This window comes from Podarcis bocagei (assembly GCF_964188305.1).
Source record: "Podarcis bocagei genome assembly, chromosome: 11".
Lineage (NCBI taxonomy): Eukaryota > Metazoa > Chordata > Lepidosauria > Squamata > Lacertidae > Podarcis > Podarcis bocagei.
Window position 1 is genome coordinate 2,788,024 of NC_138136.1, and position 23,253 is coordinate 2,811,276.

A 23,253-nucleotide genomic window follows, 5' to 3' on the forward strand; every position below is an offset into this window, starting at 1 on the left:
TTTAGGAAACCAATTTATTGATCATTCAAGTACTTTAATAATACCTGAATAAATTTAAGACTGTGTGGCACGGTATATTGTTGGCTGTTTCTGCTGTGCAAAGTGAATCTGTGGCTTTTCAGGAGAGATTTAGTTAGGATAGGGCTAAATGTGTTGCCAAGCAACCATCTCTGGTGCTAAGGCTTATAATCACCAGGAAAGGGGGGGGGCGCTTTAAAAGTTTGCCTTCCCCAAACAAAAGGGAACTGGTGAGTCATTTTCAGATGCTGGTAAATAGAGATTTCCCAGAAAATTGTTCTCTCTGTTTCTGAACTCCCATTTAGGATGTTTGTCACATCCACATCATCTCCTAATGCTGGATTTAATCAGATTTGCAGTCAAGATCATGAATCCTGTCAGGCTAAAGGCATCCAGGGTGACGCTATGGGAAGCTGCCTTCCTTCAAGGCAGCAAGATGAGGGGAGTGAAAGCGCTGACTTTCCAATGGTTTTCCCAACCGAAGATCCAGAAAACAGTGATGACGACAGCCAGGACAAAGTCTTCATGTGCGCTTGTACTTGGAGATGTTCTATTTAATATTTAGAGCCTCGAGATCCAGCAATTTAAAGCAGGTAACAGAAGCACGAAGCTGGAGGTTGGATAAGACTTTTGTGAATATTCAGCAAAATGTGGCTGAAATGAAATTGCTAGCTAGGCTTGGATTGTGAGTGGCCATTTCACATTAAGATACATTCTCTAATCATGGGAATAATGCTCTTCTTGTTTTATTAAAAGTGGGTTTTGTGGAAGCTGAAATAGTACCTCAGCAAAAAGATGTACTCTCTGCAGAGGGCCTTGCGTATTGCCTGAAAAAGACTTTTAACATTGAACATTTGCAAAACAATTGATTACTATTAATTGGTATTTATTTTATTTGGGGTCACTTTTGATTTAGGACTGTTCTTGAGACAGTTAGGCCATTGCTGTACTAAATTGGAATGCTGTGTTGAAGTCTAATAAGTCAGCAACTTTAAGCATGGAAAGGAATGCAGAACCTTTTTCTTTTTCAGCCAGGGCATATTAATTGAATGCTTTGATATATTTGATTATTGAGTAGGTAGTGTGTAGTACAGGTGGGTGTTATTTTACCAATAATCTATAATTTGCTTCAGCTGTTTTATACATTCATTAAGTGGAATTCGTATTATATAGTACTCTATTTATTTTTATTTTTCTGCCAGATAGCACTTCTGTCTCAATCTCATTGATCTCCGTGGAACCTTTCTTCTTGAGCTTGATTACATCATGTACTGATTTTGTATAAATGGATAAAAATCTGGCTCTGACCTCCAGAATATTATTAAAAGAGTTTCAGGTTATTTATGCTATATAGGTGAAATTTGTATGCTTCTTTCTGAGCGTTGCTATTCAGCCTGTTATTTGTGCTGGAATTTCTTGGGCACAGTGGCATCAAAATAAGGGAAATGGATTGTGGGGGGATTATATATATAAATATAAGTGGGCTGGTATTCAACCCCATAAAAATCCAGAGTGTTTCCACAGACTGCAAAATCTGTATGTATAAGAATGAGATTGGTCACTTGACTCTTCCAGCACTGGCAGAATCCCATGCAATGCAGTGAGGTTCATAAAAGTTTTGCAGATTCAGAATGCTTCTTTGGTATTGTTTCACAGCTGTTCTATTCTGGGTTTGTTTTCAAATGAGAAACTTGTAGTTGTCTCTCTTTAAAATGATAAAACAGACACAAATCTCTTTTACTTAATCAAGCTGTGTACTACTGTCTGCTCACCAGTTGCAGTTTTGTGTCCTGTGGCGTCGTCTTTCTTCTTAGGTGCAGGACTTAATGCTGAAGAACACTTTTCATTGGGCATACAGTGACATGCATATGTGTGCACACCATCAAGATGCAAGAAAAAAAATGATTCCGTTTGCATTTAAAGGCAAGAATATGTCATTCACATTTTCCAAAACAACACACGAGCCAAAACGCAGCCATCCTTCAAAATTCACACACCTCTCATTTTTTTCAAGGCAGTTTGCCACCCAAGTAATGACTAAAAAATGTGTATACTATGGTGAAGTGTGCATATATTAGTGAAAATTACATACATGATGAATTTATATGGAGATTTTAGAAAAATCACAAACTGATGTGGAGAACGTTAGGCAAGCCCCAAGCAGTTTGGGTTTAAGTGCACATAATTTAGCTTTTGATTTTGGTACCCAAAAGCAGATAAATACAATTTAGGAACATGTTAAATCTCCCTCTCCCCTCAGACTAGAATAAAATGGCTTTTACACAAATGAAACTCCTCAACGTGATCCTCAATCTTCCCAAGGGGTGGTTGATTTTAAAAGTTGTTATTCTCTCATAGTACTCAGAACTGCAAAATAATTTTATAGCGCTACATGATATTGATTTAGAATTGTAGAATCATAGAACTGTAGAGTTGGGAAGGACCGTAGACATCATATAGATTTGTTTCTTTTAGGAAATGAAAATACATGATAACTAGTAACGACAAGGAAAAAATGCTGTAACAACTTAGCAAACCATAAAACTAATTCTCATCGTGACTAAAAGGAAAAAGTGTCCTTAAGGAAAAATCCTTCTGGTTAACTCAAAGTCATAACCATAATTATTTTCATTGACAGAGCAAGTAGGCCAATCTACTCAAAGTAAATGCCAGCGATTTTAATGTGTTTTGTTTACTCCTTGGTAAGTGTTTCCTAGGTGCCGTGTGTTAGAAATTATCAATGATAGCAAAATGACTATCCAATGTATATGTGACTAGGAATGTAGGCTTACAGCACAATTACATATTTATGCCTTTTAGGAAAGAAGTCTCATTAACTTCCAGGAATGTATAGATTTGCAGCCTTAATCTATGCTAACTGTCCATGTTAACCAATTCAGATTTGTGCACCAAATGCATTTATTAAATTCCTTGAATTATGAAACAATGGACCCCCTCTCCCTGCGGAAAACATCAGTTCTTACATTTTAGTATTACATGCTGTAGGAATGTGGAAAAGGGGGAAATAAATGATTACAAGTGTCATGGCAAGCAATCAGTGTCAGATTTACACACAATTTACATAAACTACAATTTAGGGTTTCAGATTATGAGTTGCCTCCTAATACAAAAAAGATGAAGTTTCAAGTTTTACATTATAATTGTAGAGTTGGAAGGGAACGTAAGGGTCATCTAGTCCAACCCCTGCAATGCAGGAATCTTTTACCAACATGCGGCTCGAACCCACAACCCTGAGATTAAAAGTCTCATGTTTTTCCAACTGAGCACACTAGTTTTTAGGTGCACCCTTGACTGTGTATGCAATTATTTCTATTTCTCTTTTTATTGTCATTTCAATAAGAATAATATACATTTCTGGCAATACTATGGGGCTTCTTAAACTTGGGATAGCTTAGGGCCACATCCTGTCTTCATCCAGCTCTGAGCTGTTCACTGTATCCTGAGTCCTCCTCCGTATGCTGGGCTCTCCTTCCAAAATGTTGTATATGATGCTGGAGGAGAGATGCCAGTTATATTAGAAAACATTTGAGGAACATCAAAAGATGCACCACCTTGGTGTGTTCACTGTGCAATGCGAACTTTTGCGTTGGTCAAAACTCCTGCTTTGATGCCCCTGAGAAAATATGAAATGAAAAGCTGTTTGATTATATTTTGAATTACTTCTCTCCTCCGCTCTGTATGATAACAGCTGTTATTGGAAGTGAACAAACTAGAAGACACAAAGCACAGGAATCATGTGATATTTACTCCTACAGATACCAACATTTTATATTTACAAGGGAATGATTTGTTAACTACGAAAAATGGCTGCTAGGTTCATGTGAGGGAGATTTCCATGGGAAGCCAGAACCTTCCCTTGACACAATAGCTCACAACACCCAAGAAACAAGGTGCTACTTAAATGCAAGATCAGCCTGTTTTTTCTGCAGTGGAAACAGGTGTGACAGAAATAGCAGACGTAGGGCTGCCATATGTCTGGGAAATCCCAGACATATCCTCTTTTGAGGGGCCTACATGCCATTCCAGGGGAATTTTACAATTGTAAGCAAATGTCCAGGTTTTTTTTTTTGGGGGGGGGTTAAGAAGTGTGTGTACGTGGGCAGCTCAGGCTCTGGTGTGGATGGATCTTGGTGGCAGCAGCAGCAGCCAGTCGGGGCGGGGGGCAAGTGGGTGATCACCGAGAAAAGCTCAACAACTTTGTTTTTCCAGATCCCCCCCCAAAAAAAAATAGGTAAAAAGGGTAAAGGACCCTGGACAGTTAAGTCCAGTCAAAGGTGACTCTGGGGTTGCGGCGCTCATCTCTGCTTTCAGGCCGAGGGAGCCGGCGTTTGTCCACAGCCAGCTTTTGGGGTCATGTGGCCAGCTTCTAGATATGGAGCCCTAAGCAAAGACCTATCACTTTTTGGGCTGTGGTCTAAATTTACCAGGTCATAAATTTGATTCATTACCTGTTATACATTGATGATAAAATGCTTTTATAGACCTTGGTTCATCCAAATAAGAGCTACATTTTGTGGATGCGGGTGGTGCTGTGGTCTAAACCACTGAGCCTCTTGGGCTTGCTGAACAGTAGGTCGGCGGTTTGAATCCGCACGCCAGGGTGAGTTCCCGTTGCTCGGTCCCTGCTCCTGCCAACCTAGCAGTTTAAAAGCATGCCAGTGGAAGTAGATAAACAGGTACCGCTGTGACAGGAAAGTAAATGGTGTTTCCGTGCGTTCTCGCTTCCGTCATCATGTTCAGTTGCACCAGAAGCGGTGTAGTCCTGCTGGCCACATGACCCAGAAAGCTGTCTGTGGACAAGTGCTGCTCCCTCGGCCTGAAAGTGAGATGAGCGCTGCAACCCCATAGTTGCCCTTGACTGGACTTAAGTGTCTAGGGGTCTTTTACCTTTTACCTTTACCAAACATTTATATTAACAGTGAGAATATGATTACATGCATTTTTTTTTTTAAAAAAATGGAGTCCCGGTCTAGCGATATACAACTGTTCCATTGCACATGTGAAGAGCTTCATCCATTCCAATATACCATGGCTGTCCATAAATGGGGAAGCTCTTTTTGGTGAACATGCTTCTAAAAATTACTGGACCACAGTCTAGATTTTAATGATCTTGTTATTTGGGTTTGGATAATCAGTAAAATATATTTAAGTGACTATGTACTGCATTTCCCCCCGTTATCTTTGGTACAAGCACAATATCTGCAGTTTATTTAACTTTTTGGAGACCATTCACTGCAGCATTTTATTGAAGGAAACCTCATTGTATTTTGTAAATAATGAAAATCTATGTCTGAAACTCCTGAGAATTTTATTCCATTTCTTCTGAGTAAACCAAATTATGTTTTTCAAATTAATCTCACTCATCTGTGTTTTGACTCCCTTGCATTTTCCCTTCTACCATAGATGCTGAAGTTACTTAAACTGATAAATCTCCTAAATTTTTCTCACTTTTGTTACAAATCGGGGGTCTTCCTTCCTTCTTGTTGACCATTGGATGGCATATCTTTGACACTGCGCACCAGAAGCGGATTGTGGGGTGAAACTGGTATGCTTGCTTTCTGGCCAGCGCGTTGCTGTTGCTTAGAAGGAGGTCAGCATGGCTCAAACTGGCTCTACTAGTGACTTTTCACCATCCTGACCTCCTCACCACCTTTCCCTTTCTGTCTCACAGTAAACAATAGCCATCCACTTGCTGGGAAGGCAGCTGAGAAGCTCTGACCCACCTTCAGCACTGCTTCTGCCGAACACAATTTATCAATCACCTTTATTGGCATACAGAAGATACAAAAGTATATAAATCAAAACATAAAATTGGCATCTGGTCCTAAAAGGAGTTACTTTAAAATAAAGCTAATACAGACATAAAAAGGTTAAAAAATGCCTCTCAAGTCTTGTGGCGACATAGTTTCATGGCATCTCTCATAAATTTTGCTTCATTCTCCGACTGTTGAGTAGAAAGGAAACCCTGCAGAGGTCAGGACAATTTAACCTTTTTTTCAGCATGGAGTTTAAATGTTTATCATGGACTTTTGTGTAAAATGGGCAGCTAAATAGAACATGTGCAATAGTTTTGACCTGTTTTATGCATTTCTAAGTATGATTTTTTTTGGGGGGGAGAATCTTCCTTGCAGAATTGCTGATGGCAAGATGTTAGGATTTATCTAGATGGCAGGACTTTACAAGCCGTTCTGCAAGGTAAAATATAATTTACTGAGTTCAATGATGTGCCAAAGAGAGTGATCTGCTTTGCATGCAGAGAATCCCAGCTTCAATCCTCAGTATCTCCAGGTAGAGTTGGGAATGTTCATCAGAAACCCTGGAGATGGGCTGTCAGCCAGTGTGGGTAATAGTGACCTGAATGGGCTGTTCTTGATTCAGTATAATACTGTCCTCAACTATTTACTCATTCAATTTTCTTTTTCAGAAATTTAATCTGATTTGTGTGTGTGTGTTTCAGAGATTATGAGGAGTGGTAGATGGGGCTGAGTGCATCCTTTTAAAAAATGTGCTTACTTTACTTTTGAGGTGCAAGAGGGGTTTTTGTGAATATCCATTATTTTATACTACAAACCATCTCAGTGGTCTGCAATTTTCAGCCTCCCTAGCTCCATCCAAAACTCATGACGCATTTCCAGATCAGTAAGTGTGGGCAACCAGGGAGTGCTGGACAAATGTTAACTGGAAAGAAAAACACCTTTTGCCCTTGACCACTTTGCAATGACAGGCAAGACAGACAGGTGGAAGGTATCAAGGAATGCACTGTGCAGTTCCTTCTCTTGGATAACCAAGGTAATGTGTGCAGGTAGCACATATTAGCAATATTGGTCAAATGTGATATATCACCTTAACTTGGAACAAATATATAATGCCAGTGCCTTTTTTTGGGGGGGGGTACAGAAGTACGCATACCCCTAAACATTTTGTGAATCTAAGTTTGGCCTCATTGAGGGGCAGTATTTCAATATGAGTAGGAAAATGTGAGTACCTCTAAACATTTTTTTTTAGAAAAAAGCACATTACATAGGACATTACATATTACATTGGACATTGGTGTGTGTGTGTGTGTGTGTGTTTGTGTTTGTGTGTGTGTGTGTGTGTGTGTGTGTGTGTGTGTAATTGATGGACGCTTAACTGGAATATGTTTTTCTATAATGGCTACAGATTGTCTAGCTGAAGCGGGGGTGCAAGGGGTGCAGGGCATCCGGTCGCCGAATTCAGGGGGGCGCCAAATGCATACCTACTGCATACTGTTCCCTCTCGATTGGCAGCAGTGAAAAGCAGTGGAGCGAAAGTCCCCCCCCCCCCGCCGTCGTTCTGTTACTCCGTAGCGTCAAATATTCCCGACGAGTCAGGAAACAAAAGCAGGGTTTTTTCCTCTGCGTCGTCGTTACAGGTTTTAAACCTTGCATTTCCCCCCTTTCCTCATTGCTAATCTGACCGTAGTTTAATCTCATTTCCTCTGAAGTGTCATGACCGACACCATTTATTTGCAGGTGGCCTTGTGTTGTGCGATTTGTATACTGTATTAAAAAGTGGGGGGGTTGAAGTGCTGAGAAACCCGAGGGAAAGAGCTGCCGAAAGGAGGACCACTCGCGCCGGGCAACGAGGCCACCAACGCCGCCTCGATCCCTGGGCCTGGGTGAGCGAGTGGTGGGTCCTCCTTCGCCGCCCCCAAAGGGGCCGCAGGGCGGGTGGCTTAATAACTGCCAGGACCCGGGTTGGGCACAGGAGAAGGGCCAGCCGAGCCCTTTCTGTGAGGCGGTGCGGAGGCAAAAGCGGGCGCTGGGGCTGCCTCCTCCCTGGCCTCTTCCTGCCACGCGAGGATGGAGGTGGCGAGGCCCATCCGCCTGCCAAGCCCAACTATGGGATGGGGCTTCAGCACCCAGCAGGTACCTGTGGCAAAAGAGGCCGCAGCAGGGACAGAGCCTCGCCCTCCGCCCTCCCTTGCTTCGCGTCTCTGCCGTGGCTTCCCCTCTCCCCCAAAAACGCTCAATAAAAGTTGATTTGGGGGCAGCTAAACTAAATTTGGGGGCGCTGGGTGAATCTTTGCACCCCGGTGCCACATATGCTAAAGACAGCCCTGTTCAAATGCATCTCTTTTTAGAATATATGTTATTCCCATTCTTTGGACTTCGGAGTCAGAGCTTTCCTCTCATCTTCCCTCTCCTCTCTGCCTGCTTCCTATCAGAATGCTGAAAGAATATGATGAGAAAGTCCAAATTCTACCCCTGATTTCAAAATAACATATTTCCTGATATGATTTTTGGAACACAGCTGTAATTGTCCTAAATCCAAAGGAATTATATTTTTCTATACTTTCTAGAATATAAATCACATTTCTATATTTTTGCAGGGAAGTATTTATAGAAAGGAACCAAGCTAAATGCTTTAAAATATTTCAGTTGCACAGTTTGACACTTTTATATTTTACTTCATGGAATTACAAATATATAATAATAATAATAATAATAATAATAATAATAATAATAATATTTTTAAAACCATGGCTTGAATCCAAAGATGTATTCTAAGTGTAGAGGGATACCTTTGGATCCAAACCTACATATTTCTATAAGTTTTAAAAAGTAGGAAGATTTATTGTTTTCCTCCCACTGTTAAACATATGGCAGGATGAGTAAGTAATAATAATCACCATAATTTTATTATTTGTACTCCGCCCATCTGACTAGGTTGCCCCAGCCACTCTGGGCGACTTCTAACATATGTAAAAACATAATAAAACATTGAACATTAAAAAGTTCCCTATACAAAGCTGCCTTCAGATGCCTTCTAAAAGCTGTATAGTTCTTTATCTCCTTGTCATCTGATGGGAGGGAGCCATCACTGAGAAGGCCCTCTGCCTGGTTCCCTGGTTCACTTCTCACAGTGAGAGAAGCTCCAGAAGGTCCTTCGAGCTGGACCAGAACGATGGGGGTGGAGACGCTATTTCAGGTAGAAGTCCCACTAGAGTCAATGGTGGTGGTGGAGCTCCTGTCTTGGTGTATATTTCTGTTGTTTGCAGGCATGTTTGCACAACAAGAGGGGGTTAGGAACCAGCATAGGTGTGTTTCTCCCCTGTGCACCGCGCTAGACTCTGCCTATGAATCCAATCCATTTTTAGGTGGAGCATGACCAACAGAGAGGCTTAGCTGGTTGAGCCATCCTGCAGTGCTCACAGACATTGTCTTGGGTATGTTGCTGGTGGCTCTTCGCTTCTGCTGATGCCAAGAGCCTCCCGCCTCATTCTGATGCCCCTCAGCTGATGACCTGGTGTACTATAGGACTGCACCTATACTCCAGGAAAATAGCTCTAAGGGGGTTGGGACCATATGTTGCTTTTTCATTTTCATGCATATAATGGAGAAGGTACTGTATATGCCTCCCTTGTATACCACATTGATTCCTGTCCTGTGCAGTAGAGGACCTCCCATAGACAACCACCCTTTCAGGAGGTTTGTTCTGTATAATATAGGAACTGGGCCTTTAGCATTATGGCAGCAACCTTTTGGTATACTCTCTCATGACATATCAGGTACCGTTTTTGTTGTCTTTTTGACAAATACAGAAGATCATCCTCCTTCAACAAGCCTCTTAAAGGAAGATCTTTATCCCATTTTGATTCTGTAGTGGAACTATTTTGAACTGTTTTTATATATTGAATTGTTTTTAATTTTTGTATTATTTTATATATGGAACTGTTTTTAATTTGTCTTGTTTTATGGTGGCAACTGCTTCATTTGTTTTATAATCTCTCTCTCTCTCTCTCTCTCTCTCTCTCTCTATATATATATATATATATATATTTGGTGTAACCTACCCTGGTAAAGGGCAGAAATCTCATAAATAAAAGACACCCCCTTATTTATTTATTTCATAAACTTTATACACCGCTTGACTGTAAAAAACTACAAAAAGATAAAACAAGAAAATCTAGAAAAAAATCCCAAACATATCTTGAGGATATAGAAGTTAAAATTCTAAAGCATATTAAAATTACCTCAACTTTCTAAGCATCTGGGTAGACATTCTTCAGTCTGAGAAATACCTTGGAAAAACCCTGTCTATGCAAATTTAGAAACAAACACTTGCATTTTTTGTTTTTGAAAAATCATTAACTCCTAAGTACTACTGCATTACTCAAGTCTTTTGACAGATTAGTCTTTGAAAGGAGAAAATAAATAAGAAACTTCAGATACAGCAGCACACTTGGAAGACAACAGAAACTGAGGTCCCTGAAACAGAAACCTTTTAATAAGGAGTGGTGTAGAGTTCAGAGTTATCCATTTTAAAAAAAATATATTTGAGCATTCACTCTGTTTAAACTTCTGTTGCACAAACTTGGGCTTTTTTCTGAATTATTCGAAGAAGTTAATTGGGGGAAGTAGAGATCGTGCCTTAAGTGCCTTTAACAAACAATCTACCATCCCAATGTGAATGCAATACTGCTCCCCACAATGCAAAACTTTTGTCTGATCTTCTAGAATTACAGTGACTATTTCTTTGATTTCTTCATTGAATTACTACGAGCTAAAAAAATTTAAGAAAATAGGCTCACTCAGTCTTTCCCAACCTGGTACCCTGTATTTGTTGTTAGACTGGAACTCCCATTAGCCCCCGCTAGCATGGCTGGTCATCAAGGATGCTGGAGCTCCCAGTATTGTCGTTGTACTTCTACTTCTCTTAGGCCTCCTTTCTGCACTGGCAGGAGATGCTTGCTCTGTTCTGCAGTCCCTCCTCATCTTGGTTTTGCTTTTCATGTTCACAAAAGAGAGAAACATTGAATGCTTCATTATGGCACATTCCTTAGTGGGTGGTGCTGGCCTTTGGTGCATAGTGGTGTGTAATGGTGCTCTTCTGATGGTGGTACCTCTGTCTCATCAGTGGGGCTGCTGGCTAGCTTGGTACCCACACACAGTCACTCCAAGCCACTTATGTCTAGTAAAGGTAAAGGTACCCCTGCCTGTACGGGCCACTCGTGTCCGACTCTAGGGTTGCGCGCTCATCTCGCTCACACTCGCAGACACTTCCGTGTCACGTGGCCAGCCTGACGAAGCTGCTCTGGCGAGCCGGCACCAGCGCAGCACACGGAAACGCCGTTTACCTTCCCGCTATAAAGCGGTCCCTATTTATCTACTTGCACTTAGGAGTGCTTTCGAAGTGCTAGGTGGGCAGGAGCTGGGACCGAACGACGGGAGCTCACCCCACCGCGGGGATTCGAACCACTGACCATACGATCAGCAAGTCCTAGGCACTGAGGTTTTACCCACAGCGCCACCCTTTACCTTTACCTTCAAGTTGTTCTAATGAGTTACATCATAGTAATTTTGAGAATCACTGTCTCCTGATCATTTTACATTGCTGCGGTAACATTCATCCTTTTATATATGTTAGCTGCGTGGACTGGTCTGCGATCCCTTGACATTTTCTTCTACTCACAGTGCAGCAGCTGCAAAGCGAGACTGACTGTCTTGCAGTGGGATGTAAAATGATCAGGAGACAGTGATTCTCAAAAGGTAAAGGTAAAGGAACCTCTCCTATGGACATCCCCCCCCCCCAAACAATATGCATAACTAAATTGCATGTCTGAGAAGGCTTGTTGAAATAAAGGTGTTTTCCAGCAGGCACCTAAAACGAGGAAAATGTCTGCCTAATGCTAACAGGCAGGGAGTTGCCAAGTGCAGGGACTGCATAAGATGGCTCTGTGAACAAGGAATGCTCCCTTCCCCAGGCACAAAGTGATAAAGTTTCCCTGGCTTTACTCTCATTATATCAGATCACCACAGTCACTGCTGAGACACAAGCTTTTCTTCATGTAGTGCAATGACTACAGGAGGGAAGATTGGTTTGAGACGGGGGTATTTGGGCCTCCCCACTGTGGCAGAGGCCCCTCTGGTCCTATCCATGGTGGAAGAGGGCCTTGTCAGGCCTCACAGCCTCCTTCCGACACACATGACATCACACGTGTGTGTCACACGTGTGACATCATGCACATTTGACGAGCCCTCCTAATTCTGTGTGCCTCTGCTCAGCACCAATCAATTGGCCCCCAAGGAGTGGGAGAGGTAAGGATCAGTCTCACCAGCTCCAGTTTCCCAGCCCTGCTCCATAAATGGTATGCACATTTAGCCCCTGGATATGGATACAGATTGTGAGGCAGGAAAGGGAGTTTGGCAAAATTAGAGGCTGGAAAGAGATAAATGAGGAAAAACTGTGTCTCCCTCAAAACAGGCAATACTGTTAACTTTCAGAAGATGCAAAGAAGGACTTTTTTTAAAAAAACAAACAAACACGTGGAGCAAGTGCATCTGAGCAAATGAGGTAAAAGGGCTATTCTAAGCAAGGATGTGTTGCAGGGAAAACGTATCCATTGCACCTCCTGGTGGCAACCCAAAAAGTTTTCTTTAAGAGAAGTCAGGATCTTTTCAGCACAGGGAGGGTGTGTTTGTGCATATATATGTTGAAAATAAGCTTTCAAAAACACTATTGAAATCTCAAACTTGGCAAGGTGTATTTTCTTTTAAAATATTTTATTTAAACAAGAACATACACTTCAATAACACACAAGAACAAAAAGAAAAAGCAGAGAGTTCAAGTAGGGAAGGGTAGGCGCAAGCAGGGGGGTGCCCTCTGTTGCAGTTGGATTTCTCTTCCACAGGCCGTCCTGGGAGGGCCAGAATTGCACAGGGTTCCCGATCATGTGGACATGGGGCGCATGAAGGTTAAGAGCAGAGGGCTCGGGGAAGGCACATGCACACCCACAACCTCTACTCACATTATTTCAGTGTCCCAAGAGGGATATTTTAACAATATGTTGACACCCTGTAGAGTGTCCGTAGGAGGGCTACCTAGAAAAGGAGTCCTTTGAGGAATGGCTGGAAGAGTTGGGAATGTTGCCTCACAGGGAGGCCTAGAAGCAGTGGGTAGAAATGCCTCCTGCACAGAGCAGGGGTGGGACTTGGTGGCCTTTAAGGTGCCCCTCTGTGAATGAATACAATGATTTCCCCACTTTCAGCTGTCTTCAGCTCCTGCTCTTTCTTATTGTTCCAAACCATGTAAAGCAACTGGTAAAGCACATTGTGCCCAGGTCACACCAGTCAAGAAATTAAGATGCATACGAGAGCTATAAAATAATAATAGAAGATTAATGTTCAACTTCTGTCTCTGCCCACTGCACCTGGGATATTGCCATTTGATATTTTAAAATGCTAAGTATGCGTTACTATCATACCAACTCTAACCTGCATAATTAGGAGATAAGGGTCTTTATCTGATCTCTATGGGTAAAGTTCTTTTCCAAGTTCTCCAGCTCCCATGCTGTGGCATGTTTGCTGGATATGTGCCAAGGCAAATCTCTTTCCTGAAAAGTATTTGGTGGGTTATATAACCTGCGGAGAGAAGAATACGCAGAATCAAGACAGTATACTGTGACTGTGGCAACCTTTGTAACTCAGGCAATGTGTTATGTAATTGCCAGTCCCTTACTATTTGAAGAGCAAATATCAGGAGCCACCATGGATGTTCCAAGCAGACGTGTGTGCAGTTATAGGAATGAAAAACACAGTCATATAACCAAAGTTTATAGGCAAAGTTTCATCTGCAAAGGAAAAAGAGGCAGCAGGACAAGTGCATTTTTCAAAAAGCCAAAAAAGTGGAGCCTAGCTGAAGTCAGTGGGCCTAGACCACGCGGAGGCAAACTAAGGCCCAGTCGCCTTCTAAATCCGGCCTTTGGACGGTCCGGGAATCAGCATGTTTTTCCATGAGTAGAATGTGTCCTTTTATTTAAAATGCATTTCTGGGTTATTTGTGGGGCATATGAATTTGTTCACCCCCCCCTAAATATAGTCCGGCCCCCGCACAAGGTCTGAGGGACAGTGGACCGGCCCCCTACTGAAAACTTTGCTGACCTTTGGCCTAGACATACAGCACAATAAGAAGTCCTACTGAATTGAGTGGGTCTTACTCCCAGGTACGCTGAGTACTGCAATGTACTGCAGCCTAAATCTAGATCTAACCCAACATGTTCAAAATTATGTGGCTACATAAAGACTACCATAAGGTTACCAGATGTCCCTGTTTCCCGGGGACAGTCCCCGGATTTACAGCTTTCTCAGCATTCACATGTATGTAGCGAACAAGAAGTGTCCCCAGGTTCCAGGTTCACTGAAATGTTTTTGGTAACCTTAGAGTACCAGCAGCCTGGTAAATATTTCTTGTAGGTCAAGGATGGAGAACTTCTGGCTCTCCCATTCTTCTGGACTCCAGGTCCCATCAGCCGCAGCCAGTGGGGCCAATGGGGGGAGTCTGGAGGGGAAGGTGAACACTCACTTTCTGCACCAGCTAAATTTAGAAACTTGGATTGCGGGACTTTGAGGCACTGTGCTTTCTTTTTTCTTTTTAAAAAAACAGATTTAATTCTGTCCACCTGGAATGGGTCTTTCTATGTTTTCAGCAGCTCTTCTTTTGATATGTAATTCGCCTTGAGTCCCATCAGAGGGAAAGGCGGGGGGGATAAATATATGATACGGACGAGGATGGGAAGGCTGTGCACACAGCGCCCTCTAGTGGCCCGCGGGCAGGAGCCGCAGGCGGCAGCGCCCCCCGTTTCAAAGGCCGCGGGGCCGCAGGCTGGCGGGCTGCGCTGGCGCCCTCTGCTGGAAGCAGCTGGAAGCGCCGCCGCTGGCCTTGCGGCTCCGCCGAGCGGGAGCAAAGGAGGCGCGCGAAGCTCTTCTGCTGCGCCCGCGGGCAGGTGAGCCGCGGCGAAGGGGGTCTGGCTTGGCAAGCCACGGCTGTCCTGGGCAGATCGGGGGGGGGGGGCAGAGCAAAAGGGAAATGAAGAAGAAGACCCTCGAGTTGCTTTGGAGAAATACAAAGGCGAAGAGACGTGCCTTTGAGCATGGGCAGAGTCCCCTTTGAGCCGCGTTTTGCAGGGGGCCCAGGGAGTCGAGGCGGGACCGGGCGGGCTCCTTCCCCGTCGGGCAGGCGCGGCTTCTCGTCCCTGGTCTGTCCCCGGAAAGCGTGTCCCTTGCGGGGTCGCGAAGGCGGCCTCGAGGGGGCGGGACGTGCTCGGCGGGGGGGGGGGCTGTCCTGGATATAGATGCCAAATGCCTTCTCCTCAACCCGGAGGGGCCGCGGTGAGTCTTTGTAGCCTCCCGAGGTTTTGACTCCAGCTGGCCTCAGCCCCGGCCGGGATCCAGCCTGCTTGGGGGCTGCTTGATCAAAGAGTGTCAGATAAAGCCAAAATAAAGAGCTCAGAAAAAGGAGAAGGGTCCTCGCACCCTTTGCAACAGACAAATGTCTTCACAAGTCATCTCCAGAAAAGATGCCTTTGACACCATCTCCCGTTTTCTCTTTTATTGTAGAACAGGATGTTTTAATTCCACCATCATCACAGAGGTGTCTGTGGAGGGGATATATTGAATGAAAATGCATTGTATTGTAACTTTTGAATAAATGTGGGGGGAAATGGGAAAATGGTTAAATACATTTCTGTTTCTTTCAACCCTGATATTTCTCTATTGGAAAACGCTGTGATAGATGTAAAACCCAAACATTTCTTGCTTTAGCTCTTTAGAGGAAAGCTCATGTGTAGCTAGGAGAGGGGAGATTTAAACTACTTGTTTATATTTTGAAAAGCAATGAGTTATCCAGAAATCCTGTCCTTAAATTAACTTCAGTTTCTTCACACGCCTCTTCATGATTCAATTTATGGGAGAGAAGCTGAGACTGATTCCAGGAATTCTACCCTGGAGAAGGGACAGTTTGCAGTAAACAATTCTTGCTTTAGAGCAGTGTTTCCCAACCTTTTTTGGGCAAAGGCACACTTGTTTGATGAAAAAAATCTCGAGGCACACCACCATTACAGCCCCGTGACGTCAGCGCGCAGCGTCACGCCGGGAGGGACGCACGAAAGTGTAAGTTTCAATTTTTTTCCCTCCCCCTTGCCGGGGAACCTCCAAGCTTTGGGGGTGGGGGGGGAGGAGGCAGCAAAGCGAGGCAGGAAGGAGAGCGCGGCTTGGCTGGGTGAGCTTTGGCAGGGGCAGGGAATGAGAGCCGCGAGGCGGGCGCTGCGGACGGAGGCGCTGCCCGCCGAGCTCGCAGGCAGCCAGGCAGGCAGACGGCGAGAGCCCCGCGCTGGGCGGCCTCTCCTCGCCGCCGCCGCCGCCGCCCCGCCTCTCGCCTCCCGACTCGCCCGCCTCCCTCCAGGCAACATCTCGCGGCACACCAGGCAACATCTTGCGGCACACTAGTGTGCCGCGGAACAGTGGTTGGGAAACACTGCTTTAGAGGCACAAGTGGGGGAGCCAGAACTTGGTTCAAAGTGCACACTGTTGCAACACTGCCATAAATATTTATAGAGGTGGAATTCAGCTGAATCATTGCCAAAGTGCAGACTTCTCCATCCATAAATTAAATAACGACGTGTTCTGGTTTTTGGATTTTTTAAAAAGAAAATAGTTTGGGATGAATTTGCCACTTACTATGTTTTCCCCAAAACAATTACATCTCATTCCATTTCTTAAATAGCCAGCCTTCTGTTTTGCCTGCACACATCCTCAAAGGAATCATCCCATGTTGCTTGTTCTGATAATCTCATTTACAAGATAGCCGCTTTCAGGAGGCGATGGATGGTCCTCATCTCCCCCGCTGGAATCCAAGCAAGTCTTATTCCACAACCATTGCATCTCCTAATATCCCCATTGCTTCTAAGTTGGCACTGAAAGGCCAACTTACATTCTTTAGAGCCAGGGCTAAATCCAGCCTACCACTTGCAGATCCCGAGTCATGGTTTGTTTTCATGGAACAAGGAGGAGGCCACGTTTAGACGACCAAATCCTGTCTAACCAGGATGTGCACACACTTCAGGCAGATTAATAGTGCAAAAATATGGGTTGGTATTTTGATGCTGACAACATCGCATGGATGCTGTGAAAAGCTTGTTTGCTTGAGCAAGACTCATCCCACAATAAGCAGCCATCCGGAGGTACCGCTGCCTATATATTATGAACAACTTGACTTTGGTGAAACATTGCTGTGTTCCCCAAGAGATATCTAGACACATTTAATTATTTGGCTCTTCTGTGAGTATTAGGGTGCTCTACCCAATAAAAGGTGCTTTTGGTTGTAATTTAAGAGTCAGAGTTGTATACGGATTCTTACCTAAAATGTAATGAGTTGGGAGTGTGCTTTGCCACTAGATAGATAGATAGATAGATAGATAGTGGTTTTACCATATGATATCACTAGATACAAAAATGTGGGAGAAAGATCCTAGAATCACTTGTAGATGGAGAGATTGTGGCAACCAGAGAGAACCTCTGAATTGCATTGGGAAGGGGGGGCATGGAGATAATGCACCATGAAGCAAATGGGTTCTACTGTGTAGAAGGGTATGGAGCTGCAAAATGTCTTGCCGGAAATCTATGTATCTACACATGTCTGTAAGTTTTATTTTATTTTAAAGGAGTTTCAGTCTGCCATTTTTCTTCTCAGGTATTTTCTTATTTGAAAATGAATTTTACAGCTGAAGAAGTTTCCTTTCCAATGGTGACCATTGCCTTCTTTACGGTGGCTTCCATTTTAATTACTATACAAATTTTTATGAAGAGCAGGCAACCTCGGCCACCAGGACCTTGGTCTCTGCCAATTGTGGGGAATCTTCTCCAGATGGGAGAGTATCCCTACATTTCATTTGAGCGCATGCGGAAGAAATACGGAGACGTGTTTCAGATAAAGCTGGGAATGGTACCCGTCGTGGTAGTTAATGGACTGGATGCAGTGAAACAGGTGCTGCTTAGAGATGGGGAGAGTTTTGCTGCCCGACCTGACATGCACACCTTTTCTTTTTTTGCTGATGGAGAGAGCCTGTCATTTTCTGTGAAGTACGGAGAAAGCTGGAAGCTTCAGAAGCAAATTGCCAGCAAAGCTTTAAGGTCGCTCACCAAATCAGAAGCCACGTCTTCCACTTGCTCTTGTCTGCTCGAAGAACATGTTTGTGCTGAAGCTTTGGAACTGGTGAAAACCTTCGTGGAGCTCTCCAAACAGGCTGGTAGCTTTGACCCTGCTGCCTCCACTACCTGTGCAATTGCGAATGTTGTCTGTGCCCTCTGCTTCAACAAAAGGTATGACCACGATGACGAGGAGTTTCAAGGCATGCTTAAGGTAAACAATGATTTCATAAAAGCATCTGGTGTCTTCAATCCAGCTGATTTTATACCATTCCTTCGTTACCTCCCGCTTCCTGCTGCAAAGGCTGCTCGAGAGTTTTATAGGAAGTTCAACAACTTTGTTGCAAAACGTGTAGAAGACCACTACACCACATATGATAAGGTAAGCTTTCGGCCGTGGAGGCGGAAAACGCCAGGGGTGGGGGTGGTTCTTCAGGTAGCATGACACTTATCAAACCAAAGCATGGCAGGAGATCACGCCTGCCAAAAACATTAAAAGGGTGAATACAGGAATGCAGAATCTTTCTGTTCAAACACTGCATTTCTACAGTTTGTGGCAGAGTAGAATGGCAACTTAGATCACATTTCTCATATTAACATTCCTAACATTCCAGACATGTGGAAGGTTGACATGTGTTTTAATCTAGTTTTCTGATTATCATTGATTTTAATCACTTTTGAATGTTGTAAATAGCTGTTTTAAAAATAATTACATTTTTTTGTAAACCACTTTGAGGATTTATTACAGTCAAGTGGTATATAAATCTTTTATTTCCTGGACATGCAAATATTCTATCTAGTTTCTCTAACAGCTAAAGCATACTAGTTTTCAACGAAATATTTTTAAAATTATTTTTAAAATTCTGATCTTAAAAAAATGAAATGCATTGTAATGAAGCGGCTCACTCTCCCCAAATGAAAACAACTTAGTTAAAGAAAACTCAAATTAAAATTAAAAACGCATTACAAATGGAGCAGTAGCAACTAAAAGAAAAAATAGAAGCAACAGGGCAGAGAAAAACAAGAGGCAGCAAATCAGTTGGGCTTAAAAACCTCAAAGAGCCAGGTGTTAACTAGACACTCAAAGAGCAAAACACTGGAGCCCCACAACCAAAATGGTTGCACTCCATATGGGGAAGGATTCCCTGCCCCACTACTTGAGTTCCTAAACCATGTAGGGCTGTAAAAGTAAGAATCAGCATCTTGATTTGAGCCTAGAAAGTAATAGACTATGCAGATGATGGGAAGTTGGAGCAGGATGCTGTGTTTGACTGTTGGTAGATGCTAATTGGGCAATAGCATTTTGCAGCAGTTGATGCAAAATTGTACCTCCAAAAACTGCTATTAGCTCTGGAGGGGAGACTGCACAGGCACAATGCTGGTGTCTGTATCCCTGGCCACCCCCTGGAGTTCTGGGATACTGATTTTGTATCAGGAAATCTGAGGAGGGGGAATGTTGCATATCAGTTCTTGGCTCGAAAAACATACCAAAGTACTGTGTCCAGTTCTGGGCAACACAATTTAAGGAGGGTATTGACAAGCTGGAATGTGTTCAGAGGAGGGCAAGCAAGGAGATCAAGGGTCTAGAAACTCTACGATTCTATGATCCCTGCTCCAGAGACTAGGACCTGAACCAATGGCTTCAAGTTACAAGAAAGGAGATTCCTACTAAACATCAGGAAGAAATATCTGATGGTAAGAGGTTGTCAAGCAGAGGTCGGATGGCCATCTGTCATGGATGAATTAATGGAGATCCCTGTGTTGCAGAGGGCTGATCAAGATGACCTTCCAACTCTACAATTCTGTTTCTGTGTGCATTGTAAGGGGAAACATTTTGAAATGCACATTTTTATGTACGGTGGTACCTCTGGATATGTACACCTCCGGTTGCGTATCCTTCAGGATGCAAATGCAGCAAACCCGGAAGTATTTTTCCGGGTTTCACTGCATGTGCATGCGCAGAAGCGCTCTACCATGCTGCGCGCATGCACAGAAGTGGCACCTCCGGTTGCGAATTCCTCGGGATCCGACCAGAGCTCCGGAATGGATCCCATGCACAACTGGAGGTACCACTGTAGTTTAAAACAGAAGTCACAGATTAATGTGACTTCTGTCCAGCCTTATGTGAGATTGGGAGAAGATAACACTCTTGTACTGTCAAGAGAAATACCATTAGCAGCATTCTTTTGTGTGTATTGACTTGGCAGTAAATTCCTGTGACTTTAATGTTACTTAGGCCAATAGCTTGCTATGAAGTCAGGCTGGGATTGTTGCCTAAGGAATTTATCACTATGCTTGACATTTTTAACAGCTGATACTTGCTGCTTTCTTTTCCAAAATAAATTTTGTCCTAAGAGTCTGAAGCCCTTGATTTGGCTGGGAGGGGGAAAAACAAGATAGACTCGTTATATGTAGGATTAAACAAATTGTAGGTTGCCAAGTAAAAAGTGATTGGCTGAAAATAGCATCAAGGGTTTTGTTTGTTTCCTTTAGAACCATCTCAGAGACATCACAGATGCCCTCATTAGTGTTAGCGATGAAAAAAGAGAGGATGGGAGAGCTGCAGCTTTATCTCATCAGAAAATAATAGTTACAGTCAATGACATTTTTGGGGCTGGTAAGTATGGAACATTTTTGCCACTCTGAGTTTTTAAACATGACCCTTAAAACACAGCTGCCTGCTGTTGACTGACAGCTGATCTTTTAGGTGAAGAGCAGGTGAAATTTTTGTGGGGACCATATAAAGGCTCCTATCTTTGTTGGTGGATAGACTTAGTGTGACTTAAAATTCATGAGATTTTTAAAAAGTATACATTAATTAATTGTAGACCTCTTGCCCAGTGTCTTCTGTGTAGATGGATTTTGTGTCATTGTCAACATGGACAAACTTCAGCAAAGTGTGTTAATTTTTTCCAACACCTAAAATATGGAATTGGTTTCACCCCCTAAAATGGAACTCAACATAATCCATTTTAACGTTTGATAGGAAAGTACTGTTTGACTGAACATTTTCTTGGACCACTGCAAGGGGTAGAATTTCAAAATTGACTGTCAAACTGGGACTGGTTGTAAATTTCAGCAAAAATGGATCTGTGACCTGAATTAGGCATTTGGCTAAATAAAATTATGGCCAGAAATTGAGGACCTGATGACAAAAACTCCATCCTACAAAGCATTGCAACTGTGGGGAACAGAAGCGTTGAGTTGTGCCCAACATTAGGGGAGTCCGTCACGCATGCGTGATGTCACATGCACGCCATCCCTCCCACCCGACCAGGGTGGCTCAGCTGTTGTCCCCCACCGCCCACCCTGGCCATTGTGAAAGGGACGCACAGGGCAAAGACACCTTACCCTGTCACAGCCCTGACAGAAGATGCGTGTGTGGTTGTGGGATTTTGAGGGTGCCCAGCCCCCTCCTTCAAAATTTTGCGGGTCCTCGGCCCCTGTTACAGGGCACGCCTGGTGGGGAAAATGCTCGTGCAGACATGGAAATATCCAGGACCTGGATTTAAGTGAACCATTAGCAATTACCAGTAGTACCAAAACATGTCAAATCATAACTATCTAGTCAATTTTATTTTTTTTTATTTTTTTTGTTTTTTTTAAATAAACTTTTATTTCCAATATTCACTCTTTTAAAATCACAATAAGAAAGTAAAAAAAAAAGACATCGCAAAATAAACAGATGTAGACAATAAAATATCAAGACGTAAATACATTTCTCCAAAAGTATTAATTATCATAACATCATTCTGACTTCCCTCCACCACGATTTAAGCTATATTCCATTGATACCCTTCTTGCAGTTCCTTCTTTCTACCTTTATCTTTACTTCGCAGATTCTATAATTCACCTACTGTTATTTTGATGTTACCTAAGTTTTTCTCCATGTATGATATAAATTTATTCCAATCATTAATAAAGATTTTATTACTCTGATGCCTGATCTTCTGTGTCATTTTTGCTAGCTCAGAGTACTCAAATAGCTTGTTTTGCCATTCACTAATAGTTGGGATTTTAGATGATTTCCAGTTCTGTGCCAACAGCAGTCTAGCTGCTGTTGTTGCATACTGGAACATGGTTTGATCTTCTTTTCTAATCTCCTCACCGACCATTCCCAGAAGAAATGCCTCTGGTTTTTTAGGAAATGTGTATTTCAGTATCTTTTTCAATTCATCATAGATAGAACCCCAGAACCTCTTCACTTCTTCACATGACCACCACATATGATGGAAGTCGCCCTCTTTTTTTTTTACATTTCCAACATCTTTTGTCTCCAGTCTTGTACATTTTCGCAAGCTTAACAGGAGTAATATGCCAACGATACATCATTTTTTCCATATTTTCACGGAGGTTAACGCATGCTGTAAATTTCATGTCCTTAGTCCAAAGTTTCACCCATCTCTCATATTCTAAACTATATCCCAAATCTATGGCCCACTTTATCATGACCTCCTTCACCTCCTCGTCTTTTGTATCCCATTCCAGTAATTGATTGTACATTTTGGATAGAAGCTTACTCTTTCCTTCTAATATTTCCACTTGGAATTTTGATTTTTTCTCATTCATCCCTATTTTTTTGTGTTCATTCCATAGGGCATTAATTTGGTGAACCTGTAACCACCCTATTGACTTATCTTTTAGTTCTTCAAATGATTTAATTCTCCACCCCTTATCCGATTTGGTCAGGAGATCTTCGTAAGTCCATCTTTGGCTTCTCGTGTTTAAATTTTTAAGGGATGAGATATTAACTGGAGATAGCCACCAAGGTATGCCCTTTTCCAAGAGTCTTTTAGTTCTATTCCAAACCTCTAACAACGCTCCTCTAACAATATGGTGGGAGAAACCCTTATGCACCCTGTCTTTATCTTGCCATAAATAGGCGTGCCAGCCAAATCTAGCATCAAATCCTTCCAGATCTAACACATCTAAGTTTTCCAGAACTATCCAGTCCTTAACCCAACATAGGCATGCAGCCTCATAATATAATTGCAAATTCGGGACGGCAAACCCCCCTCTTTCTCTCCTGTCTGTGAGCAGTTTAAACTTAATTCTTGCTCTCTTCCCCTGCCAGATAAACCTGGACAGGGTCCTCTGCCATTCCTTAAACATTGTTGTTCCTCTAATTACTGGAATATTCTGAAATAAAAATAATATTTTTGGAAGGATGTTCATTTTTATGGCTGCCATTCGCCCCTCCCAGGAGAGTGTTAATCTACTCCAGATGTCTAAATCTTTTTTAATCTCACTCCAGGTTTTTTTGTAATTA

General features: G+C 42.9%; 1 protein-coding gene across 2 annotated transcripts in view; it reads left to right on the forward strand.

The window, feature by feature from the left end:
• The first annotated feature begins 246 nt into the window (after positions 1 to 246).
• The window catches only part of LOC308597715 (cytochrome P450 1A1-like), a 29,411-nt gene continuing 6,404 nt past the window's right edge, over positions 247 to 23,253 (forward strand). The window contains exons 1-3 of one of the 2 annotated variants that reach the window (XM_081213744.1): positions 247 to 611; positions 17,530 to 18,366; positions 20,478 to 20,601. In XM_081213744.1, coding sequence (XP_081069870.1) covers positions 564 to 611; positions 17,530 to 18,366; positions 20,478 to 20,601 — 1,009 coding nt within the window. In that variant the 5' untranslated portion in view covers positions 247 to 563. Of the gene's footprint in view, positions 612 to 14,698; positions 14,786 to 17,529; positions 18,367 to 20,477; positions 20,602 to 23,253 lie in introns of those variants that run through there. The other variant, XM_081213745.1, reaches the window with a different exon arrangement.